Here is a 25880-nt window from a genome sequence, read left to right on the forward strand (position 1 = left end):
TCTCGTGTTATGAGAACAATTACATTCATTCCGGGAAATGAAGCAGCAGTGTACCACTAATGAACGCATGTGAACGTTTAATTAAATAGTGAAAAATTTTCCTATCTGAAATTACGTAATGTATTAAAACTAATTAAAATCTGTTTTTTTTATAGAAAAATATCTTCCTCGTCTGTTTTCCTTGTTTGCTTTCGCAGCATTTCCACCTTTGAATGGGTTTTTGTGATCGTGTGTGTGTGACAGCTGTCAGACAAGAAAAAAAATATTTTAGGGAGGAGGTCGGGAAGCAACTTCACCACATTATGCACAACTTACAGACAGCCTCCAGGCAAGCCTTCCAGCAGCCGGCGTGTTTGAGCCTGGAAATGGAAGAGATGGGTGGGAACAGCAATTTTTTTTTTTCATTTTAAAACTATGTTGAAATGGAGCATTTTCACTGAGGAGAAGTGTTTCAAAATGCTTTGCAAACTGATCCACGATCAGCATTGAGAATAAGGTTGTGTAATGTGGTAGCTCAAGGCAAGGCAAGGCAAGGCAAGTTTATTTGTATAGCACAATTCAACAACAAGGTGATTCAAAGTGCTTTACAGAGACATTAGAAACAAGAACAAATAAAAAGCATGATTTAAAATTGATTAAAACAAGCAAATAAACTAACTAACTAATTAACAAACAAACAAACAAACAACAGTATATAAAATCAAAACAGATAAAATCAGAACAGTAGATAAAATCAGTAGTTAAATGTAAGTTTTGAAATTTAAGCTTAAAGTGTGGATTTGGTGCTTTATTCAAATGCAGCTGAGAACAGGTGAGTCTTCAACCTGGATTTAAATAAACTGAGTGTTTCAGCTGATCTGAGGCTTTCTGGGAGTTTGTTCCAGATATAAGGAGCATAAAAGCTGAATGCAGCTTCTCCGTGTCTGGTTCTGACTCTGGGAACTGATAAAAGACCGGATCCAGATGACCTGAGGGATCTGGAAGGTTCATACTGGGTCAGGAGGTCATTGATGTACTTTGGTCCTAAACCATTCAGAGCTTTATAGGCCAGCATCAGAACTTTAAAGTCTATCCTCTGACGGACAGGCAGCCAGTGTAAAGACCTCAGAGCTGGACTGATGTGGTCCACTTTTTTGGTCTTAGTGAGGACTCGAGCAGCAGAGTTCTGAATGAGCTGTAGTTGTCTGACTGATTTTTTAGGTAGACCTGTAAAGATGCTGTTACAGTAATCAAGCCTACTAAAGATGAATGCATGGACTAGTTTTTCCAGGTCCTGTTGAGACATCAGATCTTTTATCCTTGATATATTCTTGAGGTGATAGTAAGCTGACTTTGTTATTGTCTTAATGTGTTTCTCTAAGTTTAGGTCTGCATCCATCACTACACCCAAATTTCTCGCCTGGTTTGTGGTTTTTAGATGTATAGATTGAAGTTCTCTGGTGACCTGTAATTGTTTTTCTTTGGCGCCAAAGACTATTACCTCAGTTTTGTTTTTGTTTAGCTGGAGAAAATTGTGGCACAACCAGTCATTGATTTCCTCAATGCATTTACCAAGAGCCTGTACAGGGCCTCGGTCTCCTGGTGACATTGTGATATATATTTGTGTGTCATCTGCATAGCTGTGATAGTTTATTTTGTTGTTGTTTATAATCTGTGCCAGTGGGAGCATGTAGATGTTAAACAGAAGGGGTCCCAAGATGGAACCTTGGGGAACTCCACATGTGATACTTGTCTGCTCAGATGTGAAGTTACCTATTGATACAAAGTATTTCCTGTTTTCTACGTATGTTTTGAACCAGTTTAGTACAGTTCCTGAAAGACCTGTCCAGTTCTCCAGTCGTTTGAGTAATATGTTGTGGTCAACTGTATCAAATGCTGCACTGAGGTCCAGTAAAACTAAGACTGACATTTTTCCACTGTCTGTATTCAGACATATGTCATTGAACACTTTGGTCAGAGCGGTTTCAGTGCTGTGGTTCTGTCTAAAACCTGACTGGAAGGCATCGTAGCAATTATTCTGTTTTAAGAAGTAACTGAGCTGTTGAGAAACTGCTTTTTCAATGATCTTACTTAAAAACGGGAGATTTGAGATCGGCCTGTAGTTGTTCATTTGTATCTTGTCAAGATTGTCCTCAAGTAAAAACTTTGGTACACGTCTCCCATTATTTTGGCCGTCTGCACTCCTGTAGCTCTGTATGCCTCGCCCTTGGCACATAGTAGCCCAAACCCTGAGGTGCAGCATGTCTAAGCATGCTGTCTCAAATAAAAGTCTTTTACTCTCTGCTGCTGTGTTTAGTTTAATTTTATTACAACAAAATCCTTTTTTTGAAATGAAACCAATTACAGATGGACCGTTTAAAACGTATTCACTTTGCGTATGCAGGGTCTCACTCTAGATAGGCTCTTGGATGCAAAGTCTTTGTGTGTCGATCTCAGTCAGCTTGCAGTCAGTTTCATTTTCTAAGCTGGACAACCAGTGAACAACACTGCCAGTAGCACACAGGTTGATTTGATTATGCCCGAGGCCCTGCCACAGAGATGCATCGGGGTAACTCAGTTGCAGTGGCTTCCCTTCCCTGTGGATGTAATTGGAGAGCACTTATGCCGCCTTTCCATGGCAGTCTGTTCCCATTCAGGCCTCAGTTTGTGATAAACCACCTCCAAGCTGCAAGTGTGTAGGAGGTAAAAGAGAATTAAGAAAGAAATACAGTGAGTGCTCTCATATATTATAAGATTTAAACTTCAACGTGTCCTCATTTCTTGTTAGAAAAAAGTTGTCTTCCTGTTACTCAAACATACACAGACACACACACAGTTTTCTAGTAATAGTCTAAACATTACAGTGCAGGTAGCTTTTGTTGTTGCTATTTGAAAAACTCCAGCTAAGGTCAGGCAGTGTGGAGGTTTAGCTTCAGTGGTGTGTAGGACGTTTGCCCACAGCGCTCTAAAATCAACTTTCTTTTGTCTCAGCCAAACTAGTTATGTAGAGTCACCTGCAGTTTCAGCATTCAGTATTACGGTCAGCAATGGCTGGTTAATATTAGGGGGCTTGGAGTGCCCCCACCTTTCAGTTATCCAGAAAAAAAGTCTACTTAAAGGAAACCTGTAATGCTCATCCTTAATTTCTGTCATATACTGTATATAATAGTACATTGTTGGGTGCTCAAATTAAACCTGGCCAGTATTTGAAGTAATAAGGTGCCTGTATGAAATCAGTGATAGTGGATATCACTTATGTGGTCATCTCATAGCTCCGTCCCCACCCACCAGCCAATCAAATAGTTTGTTTGCTAGGGATAGCCAGTCAGAATAGAGCTGGTTTAAAGGAATGGAGAAGGGATTAAACAGCTTGTTTTACATAGTGGATAAAGGCTGAACTGAACTGCTAGAAATGAGCTCAGTGAGTACCATTAAACATGAAATAGGTATATATTACCAAAAAAAGTGTTTAGTCGTGCATTCCTTACAAAGACTATTCGCATTTACTTGATTCATTTCTCTGTAAATATAGTTCCTGTATTATAAAACGGCCTCCAGCCAAACATGTGTATGGAGTTCTTTGCCAAGCAGGTGACCTGAAGCTACTCTCTGACTGGTTGCTTCAGATTTTCCACTGAGTAAAGCTTTTACTACCTCCCACCTTTTTGCTATTATTTAAACAAACACATTAATAAATGATTAATTGAATAAATAAATGATACTTTGTGTGATAGGCAATGCTGTCTCTCACGGCAGAAGAGGCCAGTTCAAGTGGAACTGCTGAGTATCACAGCGGAGCCACTATCACCATGAAAGAACATTTGTTTTAAGTGCACCAAATAAATATTGCTTTTCATACATATACAGTGACTCACACGAGTGATTGAGCCTAATGCTTTTAACACACTAATGAGAGAAGCGAAGCAGCGGTGCTTTAGAAGACGATGCTGGTGTTGCTGCAGCATTGCTGATGCAGTTGCCATTGTGTGCTTGTTTGTTAAATATGAAGTGTATGAATGAGTAATGGACGGGCTCACCGTGTTAATTATTATCAAAATGTTATGTTGTTGGGAGACGTGAGCTAAGGTTACAAAAAAACAACCTGATGATGACCTCAGCAGCTAGCTTGTGCGTTTATAGTTAGCGGCACTATGATTTTTAAGGGCTGTAACCTGTCAAAAAAGATAAGTAGAGCAAGCATGACTCTGATTAGATGGAATTTAAGAATGTCAAATGACTCCACAGGCTTCCTGTTGAAATATCAGAGTGGTGCCTGTAATACAAGATGATGGACTCATTTTCTGCCTACATTTGTTACATGAGGCAGAGTGTAATGTTGAACAATGGAGACACAACCTTGAACCTAACATAAAGAGCTATTTAGCTTTGGACTCATCACCATTTATCATCAGTAATCAAAGAAATGCCTGCTCACCTGTGAACAGAGTTAATGCCCCTTCCTGACTTGACCACACTTTGTACAAATCCAGTGCACACACCCCCTCCACACTGCTTAGTCTTGCTCTGTATTTGTTACAGGGATGGCTTGGCTGTCTGCCGCGTCGTGCTGTGCTGCTGCAGTCTTATCTGGTGACTATAATAGACTGAGAAGCATTGGTAGAAAAAAAGAGAGATGAGTGTGGGTGGGGGCGTATACGTGTGTGTGTAGGTTGGGGGTAATGGAAGGAAAGACGTGAGGAGTCCAGACCAGCCTGGACTGCTGCCGGTTTCCCAAGAGGGTCATTGGTCCGTCCAGCCCCAGAGATGTTATTTTGGGTTACAAGGATTATTAAAGCATCCTCTGACTCACCCCTTAGCTTTTTTCATTACCTCCTCACTTTCTGTGCAGCCAGACAGCCGTGCAGCGTCACTGCCTTTGATTTCGAATGCAGCCCGCTCACTGGAATGAAAAATGCATACTTAGCAGAACTGAGAAGAAATGTGTGCATGTGTGCGTGTGTGTGTGTGTGCAATTACGAGTGTGTCAAAGAGAACGAGATGGGGGAGAAAGTGGCTCTTAAAATGTTTTTTTTCCCCATTGCAGAAATACAACCCAGCGTTTTGTTACAGTATAAATTGCTGGGTTACGATATACAAAGACAAATCTCGATACGTCCCCTACACAGAGCACTTTGTGAAAATGCCTAAGCCCTGGCCATACACTGTTTGTAAAAGATAGATGTAGACATTGTTAGGTACTGTAACTGGTTTGAAAAATCAAGTTTTGCATTTTAAATATGTGAAGAATAGACTTGGGACACTGCAGGTTTGTATGATGGTCACTAAACCCTCTTGATGTTGTGTTCAGTAGGACTTCAGGCTAGGGACTGATGCTGTAAACCTGTTAGGACAGTGTTTGTCACTCGAGTCATATCTCGAGTGACAAGTAGGATCATGTTACCAGAGGAGTTGCCCCCTGTTGACTATTAGAAAGAATGCAGGTTGAAAGCAGTTAGCTTCAGATGTCAGACCATGTGGGTATGTCCATCATTTTTATACAGTCTGTTTCAGCAAACAGTACAGTGATGTAACAACATACGCAGGCTATGTCAGTACGCTGTGACATTAGTAATGGATACAGTCAGTTGTGCAACAGACTTGAAACTTTCAACCAGACAGAGTGTGAAATACTATTTTTTTCAGGTACATGACTCTACTGAGTCCTAAAAGAAAAGAGTTTTTTTCTAACTTTGAAGATTTTGATGTTGAATTTTAAGGACTTGCTGTGTCATGCTAAACAATGCAGAATATGGTGAGAAAAACACAAAAACAAGAAAGCCATTGAGGAACAGAAATTTACCTTTTGAGTTCTGATGCAATTCCCCTAATGATTTTAAAGTGCTATCTAAAAAAGCTTTTGGTGGGAAGCAAACTTTAGTGGCTATTATATACATATATACCCACAAACAACATGGATAGGTGTGTTTTTCTCAACTATCCCAGTAAGTCATGATAGGCCAGACATTATTTGCGTGTTTTCAAATGCACTGACAGCTCTGAAGATCCCAGCTTAAACGGGCCCACAAACAAGTAAAGTACCATTTTTTTCTTCAAACCAAAAAGCCACTTTTTATTTCCCAGATGGTGTCAAACAGGCAGTTATGTGTTTCCTTTAGAGGGGGTGGATAGGATTATGATGCCCTTCATGTGGTGACGTAGCAGTATGGCATGGTCACAGATCAACACCAATCACATGCATTTTTTTGTAGGTTCAAGCACTTGGCAGAAATAAAGCATAATTACCGACTGGTGTTGGGGTGTTGATTGCCTCCAGGCTCTCCAGAGCCCCCCCCCCCTTCCACACACACACACACACACACACACACACACACACACACACACACACACACACACACACACTTTGGCCGTGAACAGTTTTCTGTGTTAAACAGCTTTGGTTTAGTCAAGCTGAAATCAGTAAGGATAATTGAAGACAGTGCTCATATACTGCTCCAAGTTTGACCCCACATACTGTCAGGCTGTTTCACTGCTCCACATGGGTCATTAAAAAAGAAAAAAGAAAATCAGCTGTGATGTACGTTTTATGGTTGCTAGTCTTGGCAGTATAGGAAAAAAAAACATGCACATGTTCTGCTCCTCTAACCTCTCTCTATAGGGTGAGGAGAAATATGCAGCAGCGTAGCAGTCCTGACTTGTAGCTAATCTTAATGGCATATTCTGCTGGGGCTTGGCCTACATAGAGCACTAGCAGTGCCTCTTCTTAAAAAGGAGATCTAACGGGCTGTGCAGTGCAGAAGATATATCAGCCATGCTCTGTATAAACATAGCATGAACACACAAGGCACCGCTTGGTCTATGTGCTGACAGGAGGATGGAGTCTATGTTGTTGGAGCCAATTAGTGAAAACATTCACCGATGTACAGACACTGTCAGCTGCGCTGATAGATGTGGGGCTGCTCGACTTCTCTGTCTGCCTGCTACACACAAAACTTTCCACAGAGCAGGGAGATGAAATGAGGGGGAGGCTGCAGTCTGCTTCTGTGAATGAAACTGGGCTTTTAGGCTTTGTGCATGTGCCTGATTATTTACTAACCTTTATTAAAAACAGAAAAGCTGATAAATTATAAGTGTATAGCGAGTTGATCAGCGTAGAGGTTTATAAAATAACATTTGCAGGATTAATATTTAATAGTGTTATGCTCTTGTGTATGTTCCTCTGTTTGCCAGATTGCAATCACATGGTGTTGTAACCTTCAAAGACATGCATGTTTGGTAACTTTGGTGGATTTAAAAGTTGAGCCTGTTTTACCATGTTAGCCCAGTGAGAGACTGCCATAATGTCCAGACTGTACCCTGCCTTTCGCCAAATGCCAGATGAGATAGACTCCAGCCCTCCTTGTGAGTCTGGCTGGATAAGCAGTTAAGTTAATGGATGGATGGGTGTTAGCCAGATTACAATTGGATAGCATTCAGTCTTTACACTCAGACACTCAGGCAAACAGTTTACCAAGTTACCAACACAAATGCTCATGTATCAGATAAATATCTTGGAATCACTGCAGTCGCCTGATTTGACACAGGAAATGGCTGCGGTATGCATTTTACACCTTTTTAAAATTTGGTCAAATCACATTTAAACTCCAAGACACTTCCTCCCATCCTAGTTGCAAGACTTTAAGGGTGCATCAAAGAGCTTGAAACATGCAACGTTAGAAAGAGAGGATTTGTGAGTTTCACATGGTTGCTGTGACTCCAGACATGCAAAAGTATGGGGCGTGCCTGACTATCATATGGACAAAAGCCATGCATCCAGAGGGGGACACATTGAGCTCCTGTGAACATTGTAAGTTTTGTATGTAAAACTTATATATTTACCCATGTAGTATAAATTTCACCACAAGCTCCATAGCCTTTTGAAATTGGATGCTTCCTTTTGATAAACCCAGTGTTTATGGGGTGTATTTGTGAAAATAAATATTAAGAAATTCAGTCACAACAACAGTTGCCTCAAGCCACTTTCTATTGTAAAAAAAGGGCCCGACAACAATACAGGGAAAACCTCAGCAATCAGATGGCCCCTTTTAGCAAGCACTTGGCAACAGTGGGAGGGAAAAACTCCCTTTAAACGGGAAGAAACCTCCAGCAGAACCAGGGTCAGGGAGGGGCGGCCATCTGCTGCGACCAGTTGGGGCAAAGGGGAGAAAGACGGGACAAGAGGCACACTGTGGAAGAGAGCCAGAGATTAATAATAAGTAATGATTAAATGCAGAGGGGTGTATAAACACACAGAGAGTGAAAAGAGGTGAGTAAATCACTGCTACTTTATGGAGCACAGTTAACTATAATCTCCTCACTACTTACTCATTGTACTTACCAGACAGAAGATCAGACACCAAAACAAAACTGGCTCATCTATAAGAATCATCGCTTTTTACATATTATGGAAAGAAAATAGATTTGGTGGAAAAGCTTTTGGGGTTTCTAAGGCTTTATTTCCATGGCAGCTCATAATCCAGTTCTCAAGTACTTTCTCTCCTCTTAGTTACCCGTCCAGCTTTCATCATTTTACATCACTCACAGGCCATCTTGAAGCAATAGAAGCAGATGTACCTGAAGAGTGGTAGCATCAAGTGTGAGGTGTTATGGAGAGCTGGTGAGCTGGAGTGAAAATATAGAACAAAATCTCCTTGGTGTACTTGAAGACTGAAGTGGGAGCACCACTTAAGAGCACCACAGAGGATATTATTCCAACACAGACATGCACTATTTTGACTTCTTCGTCTTCTTGAAGTATGTGGAATTAAACTAATTTTCAACAAGGGAAATGTAAAGATGCTTACAGTGTATAGTTTTTACGAGTCCATTCAATGCATTCAGAGTCCTGCTCGAGCTCACTGTGTGATCACAGATGGTCTCAGGCCATCTACTTACTTCCCAGAGAGGCAGAAAGCAGATCCGCAGCACACTCTATTTAAAACCACTGCAGATTTATAAAACACTTCCACTATTCCTTTACCATGTCAGCAACCCATCTCCCGCCTGCCCTCCCTGACTCCCTGCTCCCGTCAGGCAGCTGTCACCGGAACTATAACAAAAACCATGTAGTAGTGTGTCTTTGGTCCAAACTCAGAGCCCACCGCACAGGAGGGCGGAGGTGAGGACGGAGGAAAACTGAATGGAGAAGACAGATGCAAAAAGTACTATGGCAGAAGAGTGACCTTAGCAACACCCAGATACAGTCAGTCTTAATACACCCAGCTGCACACATGCACAGAGTAGACTTATCGTCCAAATCTCCCTCTCTGCCCCCTCTCACGCTCGCTCTCTGTGTAGATTTGATTTGATGCCTGAAAATCCGCCCAGTGGATAAAAAAAGAAAAATGCATAAGCCATGTCATTTGTTCAGTTTGGTCATATAATTGCAGGCTGAATGAGATAAGGTGAGGCCTCCTCATTGTCCTTGGTCATAGACATTAGCTAGTAATCAGGCCCAGGAGTGTAAATCCTTTCCGAGACAGAGGACAGAGTGGCCGCTGGGTTGGACGGCATCGCCGTCGGCTCACTTTCAGCCGGCTCACTTTCAGCCACCCAGAAGCTTCTGCAGCAGGACTGTAAACGTGTGTCGTCTGTGCTCATCCGGCAGTGTGGCAGGTTGCTTTAGATGCAGCAGACCGTAGGAATCAAAGCAGGTCATCCGGGTGGTACGCCCTCATTTGGGATATTGGGAAATTCAGCTGAACTGTCCGGTTTACTTCGGTGGTTTCAGCTGGTTTAATTGTACGACAGGATCGGACATGCTGCTGCGTCTCAGATTCACGGCTACCAACTGAGTCAGTCCTGGAAGGCAGAGTGATGCTGCATCTTTAAATGGATCATTAGAGGTGTTTTTCCTCTTCTTGCCTCCTCTCCTCTGATTGCTCTCACTCGAAACGCACATGCACACTCAGCTTATTTTCATTTTTCCCCCTGCTTTTTTTCCCTCTTTTTTTTCTACTCAGTCGAGACAGTTCCAGGTTGTTTTGCTGTCATTAGCGGGCCAGATTTGTTCTAAGAGAGGAGGGCTTCTGCAGCGCAGCGCCGCTCATGTGTTCTCATTTGACTGCTCTCCATTATACGTGAAGTAGAGGTGGCACCATTCCCGCGGGGGCAGCGTTGCATTTTCACCTTGATTGCTTTTGGCTTTCTTATTTAACATGTTTCTTCAGCAGAAGCAGGAGCAAACGGAAGCTGTGTCACACCGAAAAGCACTGCTCCATGACTGAATCATCTGCTGTGGGTAGATAGAAAACCACAAGTTTTTGTATTAGAGGAGAGTGAATCTGGGAAACAACAAGGCTCCGGTAGTAGGGTGGATCGGACTGGGTGCGCGCTGGGATTGTGTGCAGAATGTGTTTGCGTGGAGCTGCCAGGCAGAGATTTGAACTGAGCTACATCCCAGGATTCAACAGTGACTTTCAGTAAGGCTGGCTATATCTCTGGATTTAGACTGTTATGAGCAGTTTGGATAAAGCATGTGTGAAAATGTTTTTTGTTTTGTTTTTTCAAACGGTTTAGCTTTAAAGGTTATTTAGCAGTGAAGGCATTTTTCCATGGAACTGTATGAACATTTAAATTTCCCCTATGTTATTACAGCAGATGTAATCCAGTCCTTTTACTTTTTCTTTTCTTTTTCTTTTTCTTTTTTTTTTTACAGTAGAACAGTGGACTTGTGGCTGACTTTTTTCTTGGGTGAGGGTACTTGTCATAGTAGCAACTCCATCATTGCAGTTTCTTTTGCACATTAGTGCCTGTGTGTCAGTGCGTACATGTGTCTGGGTGCCTACGCATGCAGCTGAATCCTGCGACATCTGTGAAGGGTTCATCACTCACTGAAAGCTTCCTTATTGACTCTGTGTTATTGATTTTCGTGCCAGTGGCATTTCTTCGGTTTTAAAAGGGAAGTAAATTCTCAGCACAATTATATCCAGGGAAGAAAATCCTTGCTCAGTGGAAATACTGTGGAAATAACCTCAATAATAAATTTTTTTATTTTCTTTGCTGATAAAAAAACAACAACAAAACACTTATTAAAGTAGCTATGAGAGGACATGATCTCTTATTATTTAAGTCGACAATAGTGTATAATTTGGACAGCATACTGGCTGTGTGTGTGTGTGTGTGTGTGTGTGTGTGTGTGTGTGTGTGTGCTTAGCCTCTTAATGTGATGATGATGTTGTAGATTTATCATAAATTCACATCAAATGTTTATGATTTATATCCATCATACAGAGTATAGGGGTGTAGGGAAAATTACACACACACACACACACACACACAGGGAGTGACACAGTTAGACGATTTAGTCCATTTACAGCCTGGGAACTGAGCTCTGTCTGTGGATGCTTTTGACTGGATCTGCAGAGAGAGAATAGGGCAGTGTCCTCTCATTACGCCCTGCAGTGAATCAGGGAATTTCACCAGTTGTTTTTTGTGTGTTGCTTTGTAGAAAATAACATCACATAAAGGTTTTTATCATGACGAGCATGTCAGGTCACTTTTAATCTTTTTGTGGGTCGCACTTTTTAATCTTTCGGTGCCATAGTGTAATCCCATGATTTTTTGGGGGGGGATTTTTTTTTGAGCCCTGGATTTGATACATTATGCTGCTTTTGATAAGGACAGTGTACTTGAAAAAGATGATTAACTGGAATTACCTCTAGAGCACTGCAGGCGTACAAGGCTGTCCTGGCAGCAGTAATAACGCGACATCAAAGGGATGTCAGAAACCTTCTATATTTTAGTTGAAAAGCTCCGGCACCACCTTGCATGAATCGAATCTTATTGCCATCTCCGTCCTTGTCTGTAGCTCCACGATAGAGCAGAGGATTTCTATAGTTAGCTCAGCATAGGACAACAGCAGTAACAAAGGCTGCTGTTATTCCCACAGCAGGAGCGTATAGAAGCCCTGGCCTCTATTCCCATAACATAGCACGCACAAAGTGCACGTGCCTCCCTGTTGTTGGCCCGTTAGGTCGATTCACTGCTCATCAATCTCCTCTGGCATCACGCAAACGCGGATGAATCTTGCGCTATAAGGGGACGTGATAGGAGGCCTTTACGTTGCCGTGCGTGACTCAATCATTGCCGCAGCCAGACTTCTGTGCAACTTGGCAAGCATCATAATCCCACGGTGTCACATCCTGCCTCTTCATGCTCGAGCCTGACAAACATGATGCTTTAATGCGGCGCGCATACCAGATGCAATGTCCGACTGCAGGACACGGTTACTGTAATTTGGCATCTGCGTACTTTTGCTCCACCTAATTCCACATTCCTTGTCGATACCTCTTCTCCCATTTTGCCCCTCCTTTCTTCATCTCTGTCTGAGTCACTGAGGATGGAATACAAATCCAAGATCAGCAGAGTGTGTCATGCCAGCACTCAGGTGTATGCAGAGAGAGGCTGTCGAAGCAGCAGAGAATATTGCACAGTGCAAAACATAGCCCTGCGTCACCACTCTGTTGTGTATATATTGAAGGTTGCTTAAGCACAAACAGCAGCAGCAGCAGAGTCATGATGCGGACGCTGATAGAGTGCAACGGGCTTACTGGCTTGCTTGCGAGCACAGACATTTCTGTGTTTGGAAAGGAGGGACATACAAGGCTAAACGGGAGCAGAGGATTGTGATGCTTGTGTCAAGTTGTGTTAGACCTCGTCAAAGAGCTGTTTGTTAATGTATGTTGTGCGAACTGTGTGCAGCTGCTATGAGTATGTGTGTGTGTTTTCTGGGTGTAGCGTTTTAAGACAGTCTCGGAGAGGACATTGGCCTGAAGCCCCAAAGAGATCCTGAGAGCATTCCTTAAGCAGTCGACTCAAAAAACACACACGCGGTCACAAACACACACCTCAGTGATTACAGAGTGGCTATAAAGAGAGATTTCTCACAAACACACACTCCCCCGCCTTCCTCAGCTCCATGTCACGCCGCCTTTCCCCCCTAATTTCTGCTGCTGCTTCACTTTGAATTTGTGAATGAAGTGCAGCTCGGTTAGTGTCCAGAAAACAGCTCATGAATAATGTACCAACCCTCGTGTGTTTTTCCTCCATCTTTGAATCATGATACTGGTGATAGAAGGTATTTGTTTTGATGTGAAACAGAAAGAAGTCACTCCTGTGAGCTGGCAGCATCACAGAGACTCGAGCGGCCAGTTTTTCTTCCTCTAGGTCGTTCTTATTTGGCGAAGGTATGTGATCAGTGCCTGCTTTGCAACAGTGGCCCTGAGAGGTTTGGTTTTTTTTTCTAATTTCTGTTGTGTTTTATTGTTTTTCTCAAGTTGAGTGTGTTTGACCTCTGTACATGTACGTGTCTGACCACCGTACATGCTTGTCTGTTTGGCTGTTAGTCAGCAAGATAATGCAAACACTGCTATTTCAAGATTCTCGGTGGAGAGGAGAGGCAAAGGAAGTACCAATTAAGTTTTAGTGTGGCTCCAGATCATTTTCTTACCAACCTACCAGCTCTCAGAGTAAAAAAGTCTGTGTTTGTTAAGTTTTTAAGTGTTTGTGATTTTTTTAAAAATGCAGACAGTTATTAAAGATGGCATTAACATCTTTTGTGTCTCAGAAACGGAGAACATCTCAGTCTCAGCAGCTTTCACCAGCTATAATGCTTCCTTTACGTCTAGTGTAAAGACCAAAAATCACAGGCAGATTGCAAACTTGCCACGTACACACACCCACACACAACCCTGAAATGGATGCATGGAGTATTTATTCTTTTTGCTGCAAAAACAACACTGACATCCTCACCTTATAATGTCGTTATGAACAGCTAACTGTTGCCTAAGCATCATTAATGGCATAACATTAGCATTCATGGGCAGTCATGTTTGTATGCTGCATGTAAATATGTTAAAATGCTCTTTTTGACCTGTTCTTGTTATTTTGTCCCTTTTGCAATTAAGTAAAATTTGCTTTTTATGTGCCAGCGTTGCTGGGAAGCACATTTTGTGCTGCACTATTGCTCAGCTTCTGCCCCTCTCTAAGAGCCCATATTTAACTGTACAGCAGTTCATGAACTGTACGCAACGCTCGTTCATCATGCTGTCTCTCCCCAGAGCTAGCACTTGACTTTAGTGAGATTATTCAGTGTACAACATAGAAATTCAAACACGGGGACCACAAAAAGCATCTTTGCCCACACGTCCCTCACCGCAATGCTTATATCTTTTGTACTGCACATCCATTTTAGCTTTGACTAACCTGAACAGTCTGTGATCCAATAGGGAAGGGCCAGCCTTCCTTCAGTGAATCAGCCAATCACATGTGAGGAGTCCTTACCTTGGCTGGTGAGCAAAGCTGGCAGCGGTGATTTATGAGTCCTTTTGAAATTTATGGAAAGTTGTCACGTACAAAATTAAGGGGATGCTTCACAGAGCTTTTTCCTCACCAAAATGTCATTATTACTTTGGAGGAAAAGTGGGAGAAATGTAGGAGAAAAGTGGCTTATGAATAATTGATTCTGAACAAAAGAATAAATGCATTAATGCACAGTTAGCCCCCTCCATCCTTTTCATCCACTTCCTGGATGGTTTCCTTCCAACCAGACAACAATAAAACGATTGACGCCTAATTTTTAGAAATATGAAGCTGCTGATCGTAATCAGGGCGTACTTTCTAACATTTCAACATTTCCAGCTTTTAATTGTGTTCTTTTTTTATCAATACCAGAACACAGAGATATTTTTATTGTCTGCCTACAACCCCTTCATGTGCATTGTAATGTGCACAAAAACACAGCCGGTGGATCACTGAATCATTTACCAGTGCACTACTCTCAGCACACATTTAGCACATGTGTTGAGAACACATATTGTAAAATGACTTGAATTGTATATTTTGTGTCCTCTTGCTTCTTGGACTGAGAGGAAGAACTGGTGCTACATCCTGCTGTTTAGTTTAGTCTTCTCTGTGTGTGTGTGTGTGTGTGTGTGTGTGTGTGCGTGTGTGTGCGTGTGTGTGCGTGTGTGTGTGTGTGTGCGTGTGTGTGTGTGTGCGTGTGCGTGCGTGTGTGTGCGTGTGCGTGCGTGTGTGTGTGTGTGTGTGTGTGTGTGCGTGTGTGTGTGTGTGTGTGTGTGTGCGTGTGCGTGCGTGCGTGTGTGTGTGTGTGTGTGTGTGCGTGTGTGTGTGTGTGCGTGTGCGTGCGTGTGTGTGCGTGTGCGTGCGTGTGTGTGTGTGTGTGTGTGTGTGACAGAAACAGTGCAGGCTATCATTACCTTTTCACAAGGACTGGGACCTGTGCAGTGCAGACCAAAGTAAAGTGAAGCTACAGGATGCAAACACCTTTCAGCCCAAAAAGACATCATATAATTAGAACGAGAGAAAATCTTGTCTACAGTTGACCGGCTAATAATTTCTTTTGTTCCTCTCCTTCTGATCTGCAGGAAACGAAGCCCATCTGCATCCAGGGATCCAAACCAAAAATACGACCAAAGGGAGGGGGGCGACCACTCACAGTATGCCCCGACGGACGGCGGCATGCCTAGATCACCGTCTGACTATGGGGAGGGGGACCCTCGGCGGGCTCCGCGGGGCCCACACATGTACTCAGATATGGATGCAGCGCGAATGGGCTATCGGGACCGTCGAGGTCCCGGTCGCTGGCACTCACAGGAATACCCACTCGACCAGGAGCTAGATGGACCGCCCAGTGAGTATGACCTCCAGCGGCAGCGCCAGGAAGAGTTCCAGGCACGCTATCGCAGCGATCCCAACCTGGCACGCTACCCTGTTAAGCCGCAGCCCTACGAGGAGCAGATGAGGATGCACGCTGAAGTGGGCCGGCTAAGGCACGAACGTCGCCACAGCGACGTCTCCCTGGCCTACACGGAGCAAGATGAGCCCAGCCCCATCCGGCTGTCGCGTCAGCTTCTCACTGAGCGCCGGCCGCCTATGGTGGGACAGCGCTCCTACTCCGTTGACCGGTCCTCACCAGGGCCAATGGGTCCTGGCCTCGGAGGCCACAGAGGAAACCACAGCCCCCCAACGCCACACCGTAGTCCCGTTCTGGGTGACCGGTCGGGGGACCTGCGAAGAGGAGACCTGGGGGTAGGTGGGGATATGATGAGGAGGCCGCAGCACCACTTGGACCCCAGTTCAGCTGTCCGCAAGACCAAGAGGGAGAAAATGGAGAGCATGTTGAGGAACGACTCTCTTAGCTCAGACCAGTCGGAGTCGGTGCGCCCACCACCCCCCAAACCCCACAAAACCAAAAAGGGAGGGAAGATGAGGCAGGTGTCACTGAGCAGCTCGGAGGAGGAGCTGGCCACCACGCCGGAGTACACCAGCTGTGAGGATGTGGAGATAGAGAGTGAGTCAGTTAGTGAAAAAGGTAGGAGCCAGCACACCACGAGCCTCACTGTCTGCTCTCTCTCTGTTTCTTGTTCTCTGTATCAAAAGGTTTTTACAGCATACAAATACACACATATTAGTGCTGTTATTGTGAAGTCTTAAAGCCGTTCTGCTTTACTGTTATTGAGCAGTCACTGAACTGTAATTCAATCATTGCTGCTGTCTTCAAGTGATGTTGATTATGCAGATGTATATATTGTATAACTTTCAGATTCCCCAGTCTGCAGTGTGTACATGTGCTCTGTGTGTGTGTGTCTGTTTATAAATGTATTTTTTATCTTTAAGGCTCATCATTTTCACTCTGAAAAATCTTTAAAGATGTTTCTGTTTATACAGATTTTTCAATAAAGATAACATTCTCATAAAACATTAAACAATCTAAATGCAGAAAATTTCTTCTTAAAATGCTCCATAACCAGAAATAAGTGCTCTTAGGTTTTGTATTATTTTTTTTGGGGGGGGGGGGTTGAACATCTTAAAAGTGGCTGTCTTTACTGCCATTTCATTCATCTTCAAACAAGAAAACAACCCAGCCATTGCACACGTGCAATAAAAGCCTATAAAAACTGAAAATGATGAGCCCTATTTCTGTGCGGAGAACTGCGGTGTTTTCTGTTTGTCGTTAATGAATCTCCTCTAACAGCTCTTGGTGCCTTCGAGGAGGAGGCCTGTGGGCTCACAGGCCAGCCAGACATGCTTCAGTGTGGATGGGTGGTTTATGTGTGCGTGCGGCTGTGAGTTGGAAACTGACGTAGCACCGCTGATCTTAAGGCTCTCTGCTTTCGCTGCTGTTACGGCACTATTTGCCAGGTCCTGCCACAGCTGTTTGACAGTGTTCTTTAATGGACAGTGTTACATAATGGACAGGCAGGAGGAGAAAGCGAGATGTTTTGGGAGTTGTGGCTGTAAACCGAAACAAAGGGAGCTGACTTTAGAATATAGAAATGTGTTCCTGCAGCAAATTGTATCTGCGCTGTTAGCATTGACAATACCTTGCTGGTATTGCGAAGGAGTTCAGTTTAGCAAAAAAAGAAAAGAAAAATAGCTCTGCTGGTTTTTATTTATTTACTTATTTCTTAAATCAAGGACTGCTTAAACTTTAAAATAATAATGTGGATCCCTTACTGAAGTGGTTTTCTTACCGTCTGCTGTGACTGATATGTTTGCATCTCACATTTCTTCAAGTATATATATATATTAAAAAAACAACATCCCACCAAGCAAGCACACACTGACTGAGAGAAATGGCACTTTGCATAGAATCAACATCAGAGGCAGTCGTCAGCTTCTCCCTGCTCCTCCTGGTTGACAGTTGTTGTAATTGCGAATTGATTTTTTTCTTTTTTCTTTAACTTTTCCTGGGATGTAAAACCAGGAAAGAGGGAGGAGGAGGAGTGTTAGGGGTTAGACTATAGAAAGGACAAAAGTACAGTGGCACAGCTCGCCTTTGTCGCTGAATGGTAGATGAAATGTTTAATGCAGAGGAGAGCAGTGGAATTTGGTTGGCCTGCTCTGTTATGTAACTGTTCTCCACTCTAAGGCGAGCAGCTGAGCACCCGGCGCTACATTATTGATGTGGGAGTTTCCAGATTTACAAGTAGCCGTGGAGCAAAAATAGGGAGAAGGCAGGTTGTTTAGAGGGTCAGAGTTTCTGTTGTTTCTGTGTGCGTCTGTCTGCCTGCCTCCTCCGCGGGTCACGCTGCGTAGGAGAAAAAAACATAGGGAAGAGTTGAACTGTTGACCTGGATAAGTATAGCTTCCTATGCTAGGTACAGAACATACTCAGACAGCTGATTATGTGGAGCTTTATTTAGTTTCAATTGGCAGTTTCATTAATTATTTTCATCTATGACATAACTAAGGCTGCCGTGATTCGGTGCATGCAGGGAGTCTGATAAATGGGTCAGCAAATTGTACTGAACCATTTATTTTAAAACAGTGTGTACGTGTTTGCGTAGTAAGTTTAATTATGCAATAATTAGAAAGTGCATTCAAAGCTAACGCCACCCCCGATGTGCACATGTGACCCTCAAATATTTTTCAGCTGGGTCAGATCAAGCAGGTGTTTTTAATGCTCCTAAAAAAGGAGCGAGAGAAGAAATATTCCTTCTTGCTTTGTTTAAAAAAAAAAAAAGAAGCATAAAGAAGGACTTTGATTATTTACCACAGTGAAAAAAGTGAAAAGTGAAAAAAAAAATAGCATCAGAAATCTGCCAACAATACGAAGAGCAGTGGTTTCGATTGCACGTGAGACAAACGAGGGCGGAAAGCAACTTTTTTTGCCATATGTTCCCGTCAGCATCTTGGGGGTTTGTGCATTCAGCTTGACTGGACAACGAGATGGGTGTGTAACAGCAGGCTAAGTAGCGAGCATCCCACACTCTCCAGTTTCTGGTACCTAGAAGGGGGAGAGGAGGAATCTGTAAAGAAGGAGGATGAGGGGGGCTGGGGGTTGAAGGGGACGAGTTAGACTGGAAGAGAAAGGGTGTGCCAGCTGTAATGGGCCTGGCTTGTGTCTGTGAACGTAGGAGACTGATTTATTGCGATGGTCCTCTCCCTGTGTTTTCCTCTTTATTGATTCCCCTGACATGCAGTCTCATAATAGTGCCCAGCACACAGAAAAGGAGAGGATGGCTGGCTAACTGCAGCAGACAGGTGGACATTGTGTAGTGACAACCTAAGTTACATCCTCATTAATGGCTTTTGGGATCAGGTTTTGCAGCTCGGTAACCCTACTGGGTTTGTAGTGTTTGGCCTCATGCTAGATCTGAGAAAGATTGTCTTATTAATCCATCCTTTCTCTACCTGAAAGGCATTGTTTTTGGGCATATTAAAGAGGGTTAGTTTAGGGTTAGTTTATTAGAATAGATACTGATTAATATTTTGAGCTTACCAGTAGCTTAACATGATACTGTTTCACCTTTGTAGCATGGTGGCTATGTTTAAACATAGACATTGTTTCGACCTGCCTCTTTTCTGCTCTCACCTCTTGAATTGTAGTAAAAACAGCATCAATAATTAATGATCCAATTAATAGTTTACACTGGTTTTTATTGAGCCGTCAAAGTGATGGAGAGCCTGCTGGTGGTGAACTCCGCCACTGCCTGCGCGCTGCCTTCGACCTGAATCAGCACTTTGCGGGGCCTCGGAGTCGGAGCGAAACGGCAGGGCCGGGCGCAGACTGCTGATACTCACAATTTATGGCCGTGATGAGTTTCCTGCTTGCTGAAAAATCAGACAGTGCCTTAAAGGGGGAATGGTGCCCATTTGTGGCATGCCGCTGTTAATAAAGCTTCAGGGAAAGTAAGGAGAGAAGGCTGGGTGTGTCTCGGTGCTCACTCAAATTCTTTTTCTAAAACATTAAGAGTGGGCTGGGGAGGGGCCTGAAGATGGAGGCGTGCCACAGGAAGAAGAACACACATAGGTGGAGGTTGAACTGTAAATGATGGAAGCTTGAGATGAGCCACATAGTGTCTATATTCATTCAGTCTATAGCTCCACATCAAACACACTACACTCTCATTGGAGAGCAAAGTGTGCTCTGGTGTTACGCTGCTGACAGAAGAGCAGCTGAAAGGCAAAGGAGGTAATTACTATTGTCAGCTGTTGGCGAGAGGGCCACGGAGGCCAAAGCCTATCTGGGGACATCCATAATAGTTTATCACAGCACATTACTACATACACTAAGTAGTTGCAGTGCTTCTTTAGAATGATGGATGGATAGTAATACAAAGGGTGTTGTTTGGCCTAAACTGACCTTGCAGCTTGGTCACAACAAAATTGCAAGTTGGAAAATGTTATTGAAGATCTTTTTCTTTTTACTATATTAAAGGGGGAATATTATGATCTTATTTCTTCTCATCATTTCTTCTTGGACTCTTCCAGTGTAGCTTTGTATGATTCACAGTCCAAACTAATCCTTATTTGTCATATACTGGACTAGATTGTGCTCTTTCTGAAACAAATCATTTAAGTTCCTTCACCTTTAAGTGAATTTTCTTCTGATTCACAAAAAGAATAATAAATAAAAAGTCTTCTCCCACTGATATCATATAGAACCAAGAGTACAAAAAAAAAAAAAAATCAGTGTTTACAGCAGTTTGACACTTGAGATTTTGGCTAATATTGATTACTTATACATACTGACACTACACTGACTTTGTTATTTGAAACTTGATTTGCAACCAAGATAAAATATGGATAAGACAGGACATAAGATACATTGTGTTTTAATATTGAAAAATATTGAAAAAGAAAGCTAGGAAGTTAAAAATTAATTTGAAGCCAGAAACAGACCTTCTGTTTAAGAGCCACAGTTCTGCAGGCATGTCTCTTTACGAGAAGCAGATTTTCTTTTAAAGGTTAGAGCCTGAGAGATTTATCAGTGAGCCAGTATTATCGGCCGATAGTAGTTATTTGCTAAGTGCACAGCAAAATCTCCAGTGTTAAATTAACACTAGAGAGTGTCTATATGGGTCCACACCTCTGAGTGTTAAATACAACACTGTTGAGTGTTAAATTAACACTCAACAGTGTTGTATGTTTAAAAGTAACCTAGTCAGTTTTGAAGATTAACAATGGCTAACACTGAGCAGTGCTGTTTTGCTAACACTGGAATATTTCTAACATTTTGAGTTATTTTCCAGTGTTAGAAAATCAGCACTGCTCAGTGTTAGCCATTGTTAATCTTCAAAACTGACTAGGTTACTTTTAAACATATAACACTGTCAAAAGTGTTAATTTAACACTCAACAGTGTTGTATTTAACACTCAGAGGTGTGGACCCATATAGACACTCTCTAGTGTTAATTTAACACTGGAGATTTTGCTGTGTGGCATTGGCGTTTATGCCAATAAATGAAAATTTAAAAAGTAAAAAAAAAAGGGAGAAACACCTTCAGTGATGTTATAAGTACCAGAGCGCACTCTGCAACTTTCCAGTTGGCCACCTATGTTTGGAAACACAACAGCCAGCTGATCCGAGCAGAGTCAGGCAGAGCCTGTATGAGTGCATAAACAACTGGAGATAGCAAATGTTATGGAAGGCTGTTTATCCTTTGTGTGTCTTAATGGGAAAACCTTTTTTATTTCCGATCCATCGGAATATTAAATTTCAAAATCTCCAAATAATTCTGTACATATCTGTTAAGAAAGTACTGAACCCCATATTACCCCAGTGCAATGAGGGATTATTTAAGACATTTCTGGCTATGTGTATTCACAGTGACCCTGCAAACAACGTCTTCCATGCAGGTTCTTTTTTGTCCTGTGCTGAAAATTCTTTCTCTTTACCCCTGTCCAGTCCAGCCTCCCACCACCTCCTCAGCCTCCACATCTAGCAGCATATGCAGTCTATTTTTATGCCTTTCCATCAGCGTTCCCTGATTTCCCTGAGATTGAATCCTGAGCCAGATAATACTTGAAGGAAGCCTGTCCTCTATAGATCCATTAGGTTCTACAGCTCTGTGCAGGGGAAGTGAAGTGTGGCGAATGTGATGTATGTGGCCCATGGGTTAAACAAGTCGAGTGTTTTCAGATGACCTCACTTGTGACTGCAGCCCTGAGGTCCGCTATTGACTTTGTACATCTGTGCAAACACACAAGTCTACAACAGCATGTTTGCTGCCAAGAACACGTTGTGTGTCTGTATTATTTAAATGGCCCATTCTTCGGTAAATGTTTTAATAAGAGCAACTTTATTTCCCCTTTGTAAAATGAATTGGCATCATAGCTGAATATCATTTAAATGAATTATGCATTGTAATGGGATGCTAAAATGATCTTACTGACTGAAGTCCTGGACAGAGAAGAGCAGGATTTGACTCTTAACTTGTGCCTGTCTTCACCTCCACACTGCTCTCCCCTGAGAATCTCAGCACTACCTTTGGATTCAATATTTTTTGCTCTTTTTAATTAGCTTTAAATGTTAAGCTTCTTAATCAAATTGAAAGTGCTCATCTCACTGCTCTGTACATCCACACTGGAGAACAGGACAAACCCTGCAGAATCACAAAGTTGCTTCTGGAGATAGATGGATAGTTTTGATCGGTTCACATTTGTCTTATTAGAAGTCTTCCCTTTATAACTGATTATTGTCCTGAAGGCACGACAAGAGTAGAGAAATGCCCCAGAATCCTTCATCCTGCGATCGTAGCCACTTGCCTGGCTTTCTCAAGGCCATGTATCCGTCGATGCTACAGCAGAAGTTGTAATCAGAGCCTCATCTTTAAAAGCTCTCCCCGGTGCACTTTAGATCGAGGTCAGTTAAGGTTGTGTGGCATTGCAATCTGAATCCCCAGTTAAACACATTAGAGGTCTGCCCTGCTCCCTACTATAGATGCAGCTTCTTTAGAATAAGATAGCAGTGTGCTGACTTTGTTTCAACAAAACAGAATCTGGCCCGAATGTTTCTGAAGATTGCGGTCTGAAAAAAATCAGAGGAATGTAACGTGGAACGTGTTTTGATTGAAAGCAAAGTTTGCCTTAACTATATCTGAAGAAATGAAGAAAGGTCTATTTCTTCACCTGCTCAGGAGGGGCAGCTAATCTGAGGAAGGCTGACTAAAAGGGAGGAGGATGGGAACTAAAAATTCTTGTGTGATATGTTTCATGAACTGAGGGGACAAAGCCGGATTATTTTGAACTGTGAATCATGCAGAACTACCTATTAGCCAAAGTATTGTAAAGAAAACAAAACTTCGCTCTGTGGCCTATATGTTATCTTAATGAGGCTCTTTTCTCTTTATAATCATACTAAACATATTTATTTATTTCAAATGGGCCGTTTATCCTTGCCCCGCCCACTCCTTGTCTATTTGTCTGTTTATCAGAGGTTCCTAATGTGCTGTTGGAACACATGTAATACCTTTAAAGGATTTGAAGCTTCAGATTGTGCTTTTGACTTCAGCCATGGCTTGCGTCTTGTTTAGTTTTCTTAACTGTGCAGTGCTAAACTCAATCCATCTGCGTCTTTTCCTTCTCTGCAGGGATTTTAGGAGCGGTTATCTCTCTTGCTGAATTATGGGAGCATGTGAGCACTCGTGTGTTTGCGTGTGTGTGTGTGTGTGTGTGTGTGTTGGAATGTGAATGACTGGATGTCTTATTTCGAGTTCTCTGTGTGGGTGTGTGCGCGCGTTAATGTCTGTACTTTGTGGCGTCCTCACTTGTCCCTCTCGATGTCCTCTCTCGTGTGTATATGCCCTCCCTCCCACCTTACAGGAGATTTGGATGGCCATTGGTGGGACCATGCGTCATGGCATAGCAGTGAGGCTTCCCCACTGTCTTTGGTGAGACATGTGGAGCCCTGCGTTGACCCTCCCTCCCTACCACCCGCCCCCTTAAGCCCACCTCTCTCTCTCACTCTCTCTCTCCTTCCCTCTCTTTCTGTCTCTCTCTCTTCTCTCCCCCGTCCCCTGTCCTCCCGGAGTCTTTTTGTCATTTCATGTTTCCTTTGTTTTATTTACACCTTTGCATGTTGTTTTTTCTGTTTTTTCTTTCTGTTTTTTATCCCACACCTGTAGGGGACAGTCAAAGGGGAAAAAGAAAAACTATTGAGCAGGCATTTATGTCCGAGGCGACACACACCTTATCTGAGAGGCAAAAGAAAATGGTGCGCTTTGGGGGACACTCATTTGAAGAGGACTTGGCATGGTGTGAACCGCAGGTTAAAGACTCGGGAGTTGATACGTGCAGTAGCACTACGCTAAACGAGGAGCATAGCCATAGTGAGAAGGTACTGAGACAATCTAGCCTGCTTTTTTTTTCTTTTTTTTTTGTTATGATTATTATTTATGACCTTACCCATCCAGTCTTTGTTTGCTCTCTGTCACCAAGTGTAAATAGGTGAGATGTCTGTTTTATGGATTTTATTTAACGTTGTATAAATTGATTTCTCTTGCGATTTTTAAAAAAATTGATTTATTGTTTTTGGTTCGGTTACTTTTGGCTCCACCTCGGTGTTGCCTTAAAAATAAAAGTCATTTGGGGACACCCTCTTTGCTTGCTACTTGTACTTGCTGTATTGCTCCCCAAATAGAAACTACACCTCTTTACAGTAGCTGTAAAAGACTTGGGCATTGACACACAACCTCTCTGTTTGTCATGGCACTCAGGAATGTGGGTCTCTCCTAGTTGCATGCTCGTTTTTTTTCCTCCGTATGTTGTGTTCTTGCTCTGCAGCGGTCCTGTTTAGTGTAGTAGGAACACCCTTACTCGGGCCCGTCCCCTCTCACTCTGCTGCCCTACCCCACAGCACCCAGTCCAGACAGATCCTGTCCCCTCTGCCCAATTTTCCACTCACTTCTATAGAAAAAAAAGACACAAACACACACACAAACAGGGAAGATTGGATTAGTTTTGCACCAAAAAAACATTTGTTTTTCTTTTTTCCCTTCCACTGCTGCATCTGTGATATCACCCTGTGTCTCATAGCTTTATTCTGTGCTGTCTGTTTTTCATCCTTTTTGATCTCTAATGTGGCACCCTAGGATCTACTTCATTTGTATCACGTCTACCCCCCTCCCTCTTTTTTTTTTCACTATCTGCTTTTCCCCTCACTACTCCACTTGATGGTGGCCGTGTGTTTGTGTGTAGCAAAGCACCAGAGTCACACTCTGGTCTTCCTGCTCCCGTTTGAAGAGCTGGTTTTAGGAGGAGTGTTGAGGCTGCTTGCTTTACTCTGCATGGGGCGCTGCATGAAGCTTAACTCCACCCTCACACCAGCAGGTTCACACAAACTCTGTGAGACAGTAAATGAGCTGTGTGTTACTTGGAGAAATTTCAGATTTTCCTTTGAACGCTTTTGGCCTAACAGATAAAACTGCATCACCTGGAGTTTAAATTACTGAGCTATCCAAGTTTGTGTGAACATTCTTCCCCCAAGTGAACAAATAAAGTGCTCCCTTCACGCCCTCCTTTCACTGTTTTGTTGTCTGCTTTGGTCTGAAGTGATCGAACTAAAATGGATGACTTGTTAAACAAAAGGTGTGTTGTTGCTCTGACCTTGTAGCACCCAGTGACGTGGCAGCCGTCCAAAGATGGGGATCGCCTAATAGGGCGCATTTTGCTCAACAAGCGCATGAAAGATGGAAGTGTGCCTCGAGACTCAGGTGCTCTGCTCGGTCTGAAGGTGAGCTTGCAGCCTGTGTGGGCGTCATTTGCACTGCACACACTCATGTTGAACTGCCATTAGAATATCCTGTTAAAATATGCATATTTAGCACAGTGACTTTAACATTTTACCCAGTAGGGTTCAGTCAAAAGGATCAGTGTTAGATGTGGCATTTAGGTGGAAGGTTAAAAATTTTGTGCCTTTTTTTTTAGGTTTCTTCACAGCTTTCTGTTGTTACATCATACAGTAGTACGAGTCACTATTAATAGCCATTATATTCCTGATGAATATTAATAAGTGTTGTTTGATACTGGGCTCTCTAATCTTCTGAACTCATTCATACTGAGCTACTTCAGTGAACAGAATTCAGCTGCTCGGAGGAAACAAGTCGGAGCAGAACCTCCCAGTATTGTCCCTGCAGTTATTCCCTGTTTGTGCATTA

General features: G+C 42.8%; 1 protein-coding gene across 5 annotated transcripts in view; it reads left to right on the forward strand.

Moving 5' to 3' along the window:
- rims2a (regulating synaptic membrane exocytosis 2a) overlaps positions 1–25880 on the forward strand; it is a 158206-nt gene that overhangs the window by 62342 nt on the left and 69984 nt on the right. For 4 of the 5 annotated variants that reach the window (XM_085473447.1, XM_085473448.1, XM_085473450.1 and 1 more), the window contains 3 exons: positions 15363–16309; positions 23850–24061; positions 25337–25456. In XM_085473447.1, coding sequence (XP_085329573.1) covers positions 15363–16309; positions 23850–24061; positions 25337–25456 — 1279 coding nt within the window. Of the gene's footprint in view, positions 1–15362; positions 16310–23547; positions 23616–23849; positions 24062–25336; positions 25457–25880 lie in introns of all 5 variants that reach the window. The other variant, XM_085473452.1, reaches the window with a different exon arrangement.

Source organism: Copadichromis virginalis, linkage group LG11, assembly GCF_057382275.1.
Source record: "Copadichromis virginalis isolate Kocher_CV1m ecotype Utaka linkage group LG11, C_Virginalis_male_GT1.1, whole genome shotgun sequence".
Classification (NCBI taxonomy): domain Eukaryota; kingdom Metazoa; phylum Chordata; class Actinopteri; order Cichliformes; family Cichlidae; genus Copadichromis; species Copadichromis virginalis.